This window comes from Geotrypetes seraphini, chromosome 17, assembly GCF_902459505.1.
Source record: "Geotrypetes seraphini chromosome 17, aGeoSer1.1, whole genome shotgun sequence".
NCBI lineage: Eukaryota > Metazoa > Chordata > Amphibia > Gymnophiona > Dermophiidae > Geotrypetes > Geotrypetes seraphini.
Window position 1 is genome coordinate 35695412 of NC_047100.1, and position 13443 is coordinate 35708854.

General features: G+C 41.6%; 1 protein-coding gene across 4 annotated transcripts in view; it reads left to right on the top strand.

The window, feature by feature from the left end:
• Positions 1–13443, top strand: part of PRKCD (protein kinase C delta) — a 185230-nt gene that overhangs the window by 138258 nt on the left and 33529 nt on the right. For 3 of the 4 annotated variants that reach the window (XM_033926560.1, XM_033926559.1, XM_033926561.1), the window contains 6 exons: positions 2131–2162; positions 3087–3172; positions 3461–3590; positions 5133–5233; positions 7794–7899; positions 9519–9649. In XM_033926560.1, the coding sequence (XP_033782451.1) occupies positions 2131–2162; positions 3087–3172; positions 3461–3590; positions 5133–5233; positions 7794–7899; positions 9519–9649 (586 nt within the window). The remainder of the gene's footprint in view (positions 1–2130; positions 2163–3086; positions 3173–3460; positions 3591–5132; positions 5234–7793; positions 7900–9518; positions 9650–13443) is intronic. The other variant, XM_033926562.1, reaches the window with a different exon arrangement.

Below are 13443 nucleotides of genomic sequence, written 5' to 3' on the forward strand. Positions count from 1 at the left end.
TTTCCAGTGATTTCACACAGGATGACAGAAAATCACCATGCTCTGATGGTTTCACAGTACAGTATTCAGTTATTAACATTTGCTGTCCTCAACATCTTCATATGACGAGAAGAGCAAATAGCTACTATGTACAACACTATTGGTTTTAGCTATAAGCATAAGAATATAAGAATTGCCACTGCTGAGTCAGACCGGTGGTCCATCGTGCCCAGCAGTCCGCTCACGCGCAGGCCCTCTGGTCTAAGACCAGCACCCTAACTGAGACTAGCCCTACCAGCTAGTTCCTGTTCAGCAGAAACTTGTCTAACTTTGTCTTGAATCCCTGGAGGGTGTTTTCCCCTATAACAGCCTCCGGAAGAGCGTTCCAGTTTTCCACCACTCTCTGGGTGAAGAAGAACTTCCTTAGTTTGTGCGGAATCTATCCCCTTTCAATTTTAGAGAGTGTCCTAACGTTCTCCCTACCTTGGAGAGAGTGAACAACCTGTCTTTATCTACTAAGCAGGGCAACCTGTTGTCTCAATTAGTGCCAGATTCAAAACAAACATGTTACAAAATCTAATGTAATTTAGCAGTATTCCACATATTCAGTTCACATTACCTCAGGGCAGTAACTGTAATAAATAAATTAAGAGAGGAAAAGAATTAGAGACTGGCACGGAGACAAATTTGTCCCCGTCCCTGCAGAAACTCAATTTCCCCATCCCGTCCCTGTGTGTTTTGTCACTGTCTCTACCCCATTCCTGTAAGCTCTGTCTTAACCGCACAAGCCTTGAACACTTAAGATTTTAAAGTGTTTGAAGCTTCTACAGATGAGGATGGAGCTTGCAGGAATGGGACAGGGACAGGAAAAGAATTCGCGAGGATGGGAAAATGAGTTCCTGCGGAGACGGGGGAATATTTCTCCCGTGCCATTCTCTAAAAAGAACGATAGGGATGGGATGGGACATGATTAACGTGACCTCAAAACAGGACATCTGCTAATTTTCAGTCCCGCTCCCAATTTCTTCCAGTCATTTTTCATGTCCACACAATATCTTATTAATTCATAATGGTAACCATAAAATTTAAAAAAAAACACAAAGCACACTGTATGCAGAGAAAACGTTAATTATCATTTATAATGGGGGGGTTTCAAAGAGGTCAAGACAAATGACTTTAAAATATGCAATGTCACCTCAGAAACAACTATAGAAAAGGAGGGGTTCTAGTGGGGGTGGGGGGTCCAAGTGGGGGGCTGTACTATCTACGGGAGGGGGGGTGTTTCTGGCAGGAGGGATTGGGTATCCTCCTGTCAGCGATCTACAGGGGGGAAGTTCCGGTAGGAGGGATTGGACACCCTCCTGCTGGTGATCTACGGCAGGGGGGAGGGGGGTGCTAAATTATCACAGCAGCAAGATCCTTTGCTGCGATAAGCTTAGCGGCCGCGTCTACTATAACCCAATTCTCTAACCGGCGTCTGTAACATGGACGTCAGTTAGAGAATTGGGGTCACTATAGGTGATTCTATATAGGATGCCTGCCAGCTTCTGAGCCTGGGCGTCCTATACAGAATCCGGGCCTAATTACAATATCATTTATTTTAATTTCCATTATGATTTTATTCTACTGTTGTTTCTGTCATTTTATTTTCTCTTTCTCTCTTTAACTTAAGCCGTATTTTGGCCACGCATGTAAAATAGTCATGCCAGTTATCTGAATCTGAAGCATTAGCATCCTTGGAAGGCAGTTTATATTTCAGTTTGGCAGTGACTGCTCAATCCCAGCCCTAGACCAAACCTCTGTGATCAGTAATTGAACCTCTTTACGTAGCCTTACACTTCCGTGATATTTCCATAACGCCTTCCTTACCATTCATCTTTGCTTTTAAACAGTGCTGTGAACTGTCTGTTCTTAGCTTTCGATTTTCCCACTTACAGGCCACTGGAAAGTATTTACCAGAAAGTCACCCGACTGTGGGTTAACCCCTGAGCTCCCTCTATCTGAGCATTGGATTTTGGACTGCACCACAGTCTTATTTGGCATCGAAGGACTCTTAAGCAATTTGTAGTATTAGTGATCAAAGAACACATGAATGTATACACTCCTCTCTGGCAGCTCTCCTAATCCAATTTTTTGTGTTTTTGTTTTTAGGGGTCTCAACAAACAGGGATACAAGTGTAGGCGTGAGTACTTTAGTGCCTTTGCCTCATTAACTAAATTCAGGGTTTCCTTTGATGTCTGAGTGTGTTTGATGTTTTCTTATAAGCGGAGGCTGGGAATGGAAACACACACCTGCGACTGCTCTTATCTTCACTCAGCCACGAGTTCTGGGGGGGTCTTTGGGTTTTGTGCATGAGGATTTGGTGGTGGGAGCATACCTTCCTGCTTGACATGTTTTCAGGTACCTGGGATTCAGGAGGCAGGCCCCTCCTGTCAGCGCGATTCATCTGTGAGGTACAGCAGACTGTACAAGAGGGCAGATCAGATCACTCTGGCAGTATAAAAACTGGGAAGCTAGTGATGAATTTCATTTTAAAAAACGCCTGGTCACTAGAGGTGCGCTAATGCCCTAGGGGTCTACCTATCAGACCAGGGGGTCTGATGCTTCTACTTTCAGTTCATGGCTTTGTACTGCTAATGCTGTTTGCCGTTCCTGCACCAATTGCGTATCCAAGGCCGTTGAGGTTCCTATTTAGAAATGGTTAGCAAGTACCACACGAAGCCATATGTGGGCTTAAGCCACTAATGCACTCCATAGATCTACCAATTCCTGAGCGCCTGTGAGACATGAACTGATGGAGAGTGCCCTCTAACTTACTTTTTTAGCCCTGGAAAATCCACTGTAGGCATTTGGAACTACAGTGATCTGCCTTTCAGGGTTTTCCATGCCACAAGCTCTCCTCTGCCCCCCCCCCCTGCTTAAAGCAGAAAAGCACACAATTGATTAAAAAAATAAATATAGCAAAAGAACTAGAATAATTTCAGCAGCCCCTGGACCCTAGATAAGTGCTTCTAGCTCTTCATTTGCACATTTGTGGAGGATGAGGACATAGTTTTGTGTTTGATTTTTCTCTCTCTGAAGTTCTTCTTGCTTTTCTCTTTCGAAGAATGCAATGCTGCTATTCACAAGAAGTGTATTGACAAAATCATTGGGAGATGTACCGGTACAGCTGCCAACAGCAGAGACACTATGGTAAGGGAAGAGTAAAATTGCTAACTTGCCCTCGTCATCAGAACTTCTCTTGGTAGGAGGTACTGCTGTCTGGATCAGGCCTTTTAGATACTGGCCCCAATAGTCCATTCATTCTAAGTGGGTGTCTGGAAAAACTGTAATCTGCAAATGTGGTAACATTTCTCAGGTTTCTGTCTTTTTTTTTTTTAATATGTTTATTAAAGGATCAATGCACAAGATAAAATACAAAATACAACCAAGCGAAAAAACAGCAAAATGCATTTTGATGTTCGGTTTTCTGCGTTTCAGTTTCAGAAAGAGCGCTTCAAGATTGACATGCCGCATAGATTTAAAGTTTACAATTACATGAGTCCAACCTTTTGTGACCACTGCGGGAGTCTGCTGTGGGGCCTGGTGAAGCAAGGGCTGAAGTGTGATGGTAATGAAGACCCTGTGTTTTGGGATTTCTTTGGGTATTGGAATACAGGGGGATTTATAGTATTGGTGAGGCTCTGCTCCTTACGCAATACTTTTAGCTTTTAAGCTTTATTGGATATGTGCCATACGATGGCGAGGGTGAGAGGCGCCCTCTTTTCTAACCCCCAACCGCTCCTTTCCCATGCGCTCCCTTTCCCTCCCCTCGTACCTCTTCAACATTCCGGGTACAAGCAGCAACCCCAATCTGCTGCTCGCGCCAGTGTCGGCTCTTCCTCTGATATCATTTCCTAGGGGCAGGTCCAGGAAGTGACGTCAGAAGAAGACCCGACGCTGGCGCGAGCAGCAGGTTGGGGTTGCTGCTTACGTCGCAATCGTTAAAGAGGTATGAGGGAAGGGGGGAGAGGAGAATGGGTGCTGGTACCCCCACCAAGACGGCTCCCGGAACGGACTGCCCCACACTTCCCCACTTACTATGCCCCTGGCGTCATAGTTGCAGTCTAGCCCTAAGAGAGAAAAGACGCTTGAGTGGAGCTCCTTAAGAAAGCCTTTATGTGGCGAAACGGGTCCGGTCGGGGCAGGCTAGTGATTCTGCCCATTAAAAGATAAGTGAAAATACTTTCTGTTGTGATGTTTTATTTGAATTAATTTATTTAACTTTGAAACAACAGTAAGTGTTAATTAAGACATCAAGGAGGAGGTGAAAACAAAGGATGGACATCATTACCCATTAAACGTTTGAACTACACAATTTGTGTGGAATTTAGTGGGTGTTGGAGACCCTCAAGACCAGGGGTGTCCAACCTTTTGGCTTCCCTGGGCCACACAAACATGCAAACGCTGCAGCAAGACAGAGGAGGGAGCCGGCAAGACGGTAAACATCCGGGGGCAGCAGAGGAAAACACTGCATTGCCCTCGACCGGGGCCGCACAAAATACTTCATGGGGCCACAGGTTGGACACCCCTGCTCTAGACCTCTTTCCATACTGGGGTGACGTGCCATTGTAGATGTTTCCAGTTTACCTCACTTCACCATCTTCTTTACCTTGTTAGTGAACCTTGGAGGACCCCACAAGGATTAACTCAACTCGAGGGAATCTCCCTCTTTCGGATATAAAGGGTCCAGGGGATGAGACTTGGTATACTGCTTTTTCTGAGTGGTTTCAATCAAAGCAGTTTACGTCTTTTAGACAAGCACTTTCTTTGTACATTTTGTAACCCGCCTTGGATAAAGGCAGGCAAGAAATGATAATAAACTAAACTAAACTTGGCCAGAGTCGGAAGGAGCGGCAGTGGGAATTGAACTCCTAACCTAGGGTGTTGAGGCAGCTGCTCTAACCACTAGGCCACGCCTCTACCTGAGCTTTCTCCCAGCTGGGCACTGAATGGGACTCTCTGTGCATGCTGAGTGGGTCATTCCCAGCAGCAAAGCTGTCTTTAATTAAGCAGCGGCTTCAATAGCATAATATAATTTGATATCTCAAAATGTTCTTTTGCCATTTAAATTTTTGTGAGACTGAGCTGGGTTTTGTTTTTCCATCTCCAGAATGTGCAATGAATGTTCACCACAAGTGTCAGAACAAAGTCGCAAATCTTTGTGGGATCAACCAAAAGCTGCTCGCTGAAGCTTTGACTCAAGTTAGCCAGGTAAGGTGAACTGGACCAGGTTTTAGATAGGTTGTGGTGTGACTGCAAATGGGGACCTTTCTCTCTGTCAGGTGCTGCTTGTGCCTTTGGTGGCTATTTCCTGGCACCGGACAGGGAAACGTTTTGGATCTTGGACATAAAAAAAAGCCAGTCAGAACTCTGATCAACACTTTCTTTGCATAGTCAGAAGGTGAATTTTGAGTGGGTCAGTGGTTGGAGTGGGTGGATACAAGGCATTTTCCCTCTGTTCACCACCCCCACAACTTAAAAAATTACCAGCTGAACATAACATAACATTGTGCTTATTAACCGCATAAACGTAAGTTTAACGTGGTTTACAAAAGATTATAAACAATGAACATAATCAGTAAGAAAATAATAAGTTATTTGGCCTCGTATTTTGAAAAGAGATAAGTTTGGGCCGTCAGACCTCTGTGGCAGTCAGTGATCCCCGTTCCTGGCCACTGATGCTGGCACCCTGTGCATGCTCAGTTCTGATGCCAACATTGGGAATCTGGGAGCATGGCCGCTGACTGATATGGTATTTTGAGAGCCCGGGGATTCAGACAGAGGATGTCTTCAGCTATTGGGGCTTGGGGATCCTCACATCCACCACTGCTGGATGGGCAGGAGCTCAGGCCCCCACCTGGCAACAGCCTATACAAAAATCATAGCTTGACAATAATTTAGTTATGGTAAGGGAGCTATTCTCACAGGCGTTTTTGCTAAATATTAGAGCCAGTGGTTGCAGAGAGCGATTGCCTGCGAAGGAAAGTCATGCAATGTGACACCATTTATTTATTTATTTAAAATATTTATAATTCGCCTGAGCTACCAAAGTAAGCAAAAACGATCAAAATCATCCTATCCAATTTGATCTTCATCTCTTCTCCAAGGTCTTACTCCACCATCACGTGACTAACGAGAAGTTTTTTGCATCAAGCAAAAGCTTGAACAAAGAAACGTGTTTTAAGTAATTTCCTAAATTGTATCCCCATGTTTGTCATTTTAATCTTTTGCATTCTTTGTTCTGAACTGTCCTGGGGGGATGGGATATAAACCCAAATAAATAACAGTTGCATCAAGATAGTGCTCACTGTGACTGCTGTGAGAGACGGTAGAGGACAGTCATTTTGAGGCCTAACTTTATTGGCAAAATATCCTTAACAGCCTCGAGAATTGGTACAAAAAAAATTCATTGGGTGATTGGCGCCTATTGCATGGCGCTTCGCGGCACTTAAAGCCCAAGTGGACATTTCTATGGGCGGAGCGTGATGTAGGCAGCGCTAAGCGCGATTCTCCAATAACCTTTAAAGCCCTACATTTCAGACACCTAAGTTTCTACATAGGTGTTGCTACCTGCAATTCTACAAACAACGCCTAAGCGTAATTGACACAAGACCGGTGCCTTTTTTTTTATTTTTTTTAAGACACTGGCCAATTTAGGCGATGTATATAGAATCGGCCCCCTTTAGCCTTACGCCATCTTTGTTTCTTGGCCATCTGTATCTGTCTGTACCCCACTAGTAACTTGACCATTAGGAGGCAATTAAATAACCGGGTACCCCCTTTTGCTCTATAGTGAGACCTATTCTACAATGGCATCTGGGCACCCAGATTCTTTTATAGAATGCCATCATAACCTGGCATCAGTGCGTCTTTTAAGTTTTTATGTGCCCATAGTTATACCCTCCTTGGACCTGGTGTAACTGGTCAGGTAAATAGGGCAGAGACGCACGGTCTTTCTCGGGGAACTTGCACCCCTCCTGCTCTCCGCCCCCCTTGTACCTTTTTATCGTTGTGCTCTCATCGGCTTTGGCGCTGTCTCTGTTGTCACCTAGGAAATGGCGTCGGAGCGAGTGCTGAAGCTGACACGAGCAGCCACTTCATAGTGGCTCACACTGAAGATAAAAAGGTACAGGGAAGGGGTGCGCACGTGGCGAGGAAGAGGGTGGGAGAGGGGTGCCACCACCCCAGGCGCCTCTGTGTATTATATTTCTCTTATTTGAATTTCAGTGCTGTTGTAAGTATATTTTTGAAAATGGTCGTTCTATTATTAAGTTTCAGTTTGCTGATTTTGAGTTGACCTCATTCATTGCACTTATGTTTATATTTGATCTTTTGACTACTGTTATGCTGTTAACACAATTAGATTGACTTGTACTTGCTGCACCACCTTGGGTGAATCTCTTCATAAAGGCAATAAATAAATGCATGAAAGTATTCTACAAAAGTCTCCACGTTCGGTAGAGCCTTTTGTTAAATACTTCTGGAACAGATTCACATCCCGACCTGGATGCCTCGATTCTGATCTCAACGTTGTAGGTAAAAGCTTCCTTTTAAAGTGTGTCATTCACTGCTGTCTCTCCCTTCTCTCTGATTTTAGAGACACAGTGTAATGGGGGTAAGAAAGTTCATATTACTATTAAATGTGTGAGAAAGCCGTGCCTCAGCTAATGCTTACCAACCAGGCTTGCCAGGCAAAATAGCTTTGCTTTGTGTCGACCGTTACTGGCTAGCTTCGTGTGGACTCATTTTCACCTGTTTTGTTTGCGGGTAGAAATCAACTCGAAAATCGGATTCCGGTTCAGCCGATGGCCTAAATGTGGGGATTTACCAGGACTTTAATCCCAAGGGATCTGGAGCTTTGGGCATAGACACAACAGGTGAGAGCTGGATGCCAAACGAGCATCGCCACTGCCATTTTCAAATCGGCACTAAAATGATGGACCAGGGTTACCAGATTTTCCGGAAGTAAAATCTGCACCCAGTGCTCCACCCCCAGTCCCTTACTGTCCCAGTCCCGCCCCCTTAACCTGATCACTTGTCGGGAGGGCATCTGTGCATGCACAGGTGTGATGCGATGATGATGTGATGCGATGATTCGCACATACATGTGATGTCACCGCATTGCATATGCGCTTGCGTAGAGATGCCCTCCCGGTGTCGCTGCCAGCTGGAAGCTTTTCAAAACCTGGACAAAGTGCTGGGTTTTGAAAAGCCGTCTGGAGGCGCCGACATGTCCAGGGAATTCCGGACTTCTGGTAACCCTAGTTCTGACAATTTCAGGCCCCTCCAGATAGATTTAGATATGATTTAAGGAAGCATCTCAAATAAGTGACCGTAAAGTACAAGAACAGGCCTCACGGCACAATGAAGATATTTCTTTCTTTTTTTTTTAATATCTTTATTCCTTTTTACATTATACAAACAAGTGTACAATAAATCAAGTCATACTATACATTCTTCACTTGAAACTTTACAATCATCTTATACCATAAATTACCTCCCCTCCCTCCCTTTCCAAATATTTTTGTAACTACTCATCCTAATGTCATAAAACCCACCAATCCACCCTCCCACCCTATACATACTAAATGGGGATAAATTCATTTATTTATTATAGTAATCAATTAATGGTCCCCACACATCTTTAAATTTCTTATAATATCCTCTCTTAATCGCCAATGTTTTTTCCATTTCATACACATGACTCACCGAACTCCACCAGAAATAGTAATTCAACCCCCTGTAGTCTTTCCAGTTGTATGTTATTTGTTGGATGGCAACTCCTGTTAAAATCATTAACAGCTTATTATTATTCGAGGAGATTTGACTTGTGGCCCTAATGAAGATATTTCTGATTTACAAAATTTGCTTGGCCCTTCTTGAATAAAGAACACAGCCCACAAGGGGTGGAATTGGCAAGGTTTGCTACTGCTTCATTACATTTGACATACATTCTGAAGGAAAAAAATACAGAATAACATGCTCTGAGCATGGACCAGACCAAAAAAAAATACAGCTCCTCTAAATTGATATAAAATTACGAGGGATCTTCAAATTTTTCCACACTCTTATTTTTTTAAACACTATTTATTAACTATCTCAAAAGCAAATTATATCACTTTTCCACATAATCGCCCTGTTTTGCATGACATTCTACGATACACCCTAACTGTTGCAGAGCTTGAAGTGTTCTAGTCTTTGGGAAGACCGCCAACTTCGGTATTTATATTTTGCATTTGGGCGGAAGGCATGGGGCATGGCGGGAAGAAAATTTAGCACCCGCCCACTTTGGACTCAGGGCCACTGCCCGCTCCCTTCCTCAATCATCTGTCTAGTAAGCCACTGAACACAATACAAATATCTGTGATGCACTTATCCCAGATAATACATTTAAAATAAAACAACTTGTGGTAAAATAATACATAAGTTGGTAACTAACCCTCTAGGCTTCTAATCCAAACAGGAAACAAATTAATGCAATTATTCCTTTTGGCAGACAATCAATATGATAAACTGTGGGAAGGAAACACACCCAAGCCGCCCATTCGAATATCCAGCATAAGTAGCCGGATTGCCGTCGAAAAGTTCGTCTTTCACAAAGTTCTCGGCAAGGGCAGCTTCGGAAAGGTACGTGACAAAGCCAGAGAGCAGAGCTTGGGGTAAATTCTGTGCCTAGGGGGGCAGAAAAGTTCTGCAACCCACCAAGTCTTTAAATACATATTCAGCTCAGCACTCTCTACCCCGTTAGATGGTAAAGTCATGGGTCACATTGGGGAAATTGGAAAGTTCTTGGTGGTCTCGGTCTACTGTCAGCCTCTGCATTTTTTTACTTCTGTGGCAGAGGCTGCAGAAAGCAGAGTTGAACCACCAAGACAGTACCGTAGGCTCCCATCCAGCAACATGTAAAGCCTTCCATGCGGAGAATGACACGGGGACAAATTTGTCCCTAGCCCCGCGGGATCTCAATATCTCTGTCCCATTCCTGCAAGCTCTGTATTAACCTCACAAGTCTCGAACACAGATGAGGACAAGGAATGGGACGGGATGGAGACAGAGAGATCCCTTTGGGGGGGCGGGGTAAATTTAACCCCGTGGAATAGCAAGGCTGAGGGTGGAGAAACCAACAGTGCTAGGTGTTGAAGAAAAAAGAGGTGCCTCATTATAGAATTGCTCCATTTAGGGCCCCTGTGACGCAGCCGCGGTAGCAAAGCTGCCACAAACACACTGAAGCCTATAAGAATTGAATGGGCTGGGGGGCGTGGCTTAACGCGAACACGAATGGACGTGTGATCGCAAAGCTCCTCTTCATCTGGGCAACAAAAGATAGAAAAATTTAATCCCTTCATCAAAAAAAAATAATTATTATTACTAGCGAAGCTGAACTTGTGAAAGTTTATTGTTACCCGCTTATACTAGAGTTGATGTGAAGCCTGAGAGAGTGAGAGCGGAGAATTCAGAGTGCCGTTTTTTTCCTCAGTGCTGGAACGAAGCGAAGTTGAAAGATATAAGTTTAAAGATTGTTGAAAATATACTGCCTGAGAATCAAATAAAGTCTGAAGGAGGAAAGTAAAGAGAAAAGGTCTGTTTCTCCTTATGCCGGGTTTTTTCATGACAGGATGATAATAGCTGGAGCGACGAGGCATATTTGAAATAAACTCAGCGTAAAAGACATCAGCCTGATATTATAAACTGCCAAGCCTGGGTAAGATATTGAAAAAGAAGCTTGAAAACTAAAGAGTGTTGTTATTTCTCTGTGCTAAAACTGATTAACAGTTGAGAAGGAAGCCGATCTTATTGTGAGGCTACTGACGGTTGATTTTGGAATTGTGACAGTTTGATACAGCCTTCTCCTGACAGCGCTAAGTCGGAGCCCTAGGGGTGAAAAGTCAGGGAGATCCTGAAAGAGGAGAACCAAGGGTGAGATTGCCATTTTTTTTTTCAGCGTTGGATCGACGCGACATCGGACAGATAACTGGAGGAATCTATCAACGGAGACAATCTGAATGTACCGCTGGAAAGAGACAGAGAGATTAATTTTTTGCCGGTTTTTTTTTTTTTGAAGTGACACAGAGGTGAAAAAAGATTGTTGAAAATTTGAACTGACAAAAGATCACGGCTTTCTCAGAACTGGAGCGGTGAGCTATTGAAACTTGTAGACATACTAGAAGAAATGGATTAAAAAAGGGACTGAGAGGAAGGTAATTGCTTCTTTTGCCAGCTTTTCTCTGTGCTGATAAGGAGAGGCAGTGAAGACAGGCTGATAAAAATTTGAATTGACTAACGGAGGAAAAGTTTCAATGCAGTTCTATAGCTGGTGTAATAAGATATCAAAGACAGATTACTAAGAATTTTGACTGAAAGAGATTTTGTGATTCCTAACAACTGTGAAGAAAATAAAATCCACGAAAAAGGAAAACAACAGCATGGCAAGTACCAGACAAAATAAAAATGAAGCTGGTATGTCAGCAAAAAGACAGAAGCAGGATCAAACTACACCAAGTAAGATCCCACTTCCTGCTGAAGTACCTGACACATTGAGTAAAGAAGAAGTTATGGAAGAATTGAGACAAATTAAACAAATACTTAAGGAAAATGTGACCAATATGGCTGAAATGAAGGAAGAAATATTAAATATCCATAGACAAATGGAAGTAAATAACAAAAGAACAACTGTCTTAGAAAACAAAATGGAGGTCATAGAAGGTGAAACAAACAGATGCAAAAATGATAGTCTGGAACTAAATAAATTGAAAGATCAACTGGAAGACTATGAAAATCGAGGAAGAAGGAAAAATATTAAACTTTTTGGAATACAAGAAAATTTAGAAGGGAAAAACGCTATACAATTTTTAGAAAATTTAATTCCAAAAATTTTACAACTGGACTTAAAACAACCACTAGAAATAGAAAGAGCGCATAGGATCCCAGTAAAAACTGTAGAAAATAAAGGCAGGCCAAGACCGCTAATATTCAAAATGCTTAGATACCAACAAGCATTAGAAATATTAAATGCTGCCAAAAAAGACAAAAATCTAAACTACAAATGATCCAGAATATGGTTTTTGCCGGATTTTGCAAAAAACACAGCAAATAAAAGAAAGAGACTATTAGACATGAGACCTCAACTAAAAGAAAAGGGATATAAATACGGATTATATTATCCGGCAAAAATGAGAGTATCGTCTGGAGATAAATCTTTGTATTTTGAAGATCCAGAGAAACTAAAAGCCTTTCTTTCAAAATCAGAACCTATGACATTTTAACATAAAACAATAAGATTGGTTTTGATGACATTGTGAAAATTTATATAAATATGTGACATTGAAATACTGAAGAAAGGAAAACATGAACTAAAGAAAAGACAATAAAAATATAAAGAGAAATAAATATTAGATATAGGAAAAATATCAATACCATATTAAATATATGTTTAAGATATAAATTTATGATGTAAATTATAATACTAGGAAAATATAAATTAAAAATTGATGAAAGAACAAAGATACATTAATGAAATGTTAAGAACAAAAAATGATTAAAAATAGTAAAGATAAATATAGATAGATAGAAGGGAATGATGATTAAATATTAGTTGCCTAGAGGGAAGGGGAATGTTTCGGATTGCTGTTCCAATGCGTGTCCTTAAGCAGTCATTATATTGGGTGGGAAAGGGAGGGAAAAAGATGGGATTTATTAGAATGATTAAAGAAAAGATTAATAAGGGATTGGATACTTTAGGGGTAAATATGTGTGTCATAGAGAATATTTTTTGGATTTTAAATATCAAAGAAGAAGGGAAGAAGATTATAATTATAAGTATTAGAATATATAATGACTTTTAAGATATACTCTATTAATGTCAATGGCCTGAATCATGTTATCAAAAGGAAAAAAGTATTAGCATTTTTAAAAAAGCAAAATGCGGATATTTACTGTCTGCAGGAGACCCATCTTAATATAAAGGAATCACAGAAACTAACGGGTGGGTGGATAAAAGAATGTTTTTTTGCTCCAGCAGAGGGTAAAAAAGCAGGGGTAGCAATTCTTATAAATAAAAAATGTATGGCCAAGATTAAGGTAATAAATTCAGATCCACATGGAAGATGGATACATATTGATGTAGGTATGGGAAATAATGCCCTGACGTTGTTTAATATATATGCCCCTAATTCGAATCAATCAGAATTTTTTAAAAAGTTACAGAATATGTTATTACCACTGGCTGCTTCTAATTTAGTGGTGGCTGGAGATTTTAATGCTGTAATGGATCCATTATTGGATAAAAAACCAGGTAAAAGTATAAAATCTTTAGGTTTAGATAATTTGGTTCAATCATGTGATTTGAAAGATATATGGCGTATTCTTCATTTTAATGATCAGGAATTTTCATTTTGTTCACAGGTTCATAAATCATTTTCAAG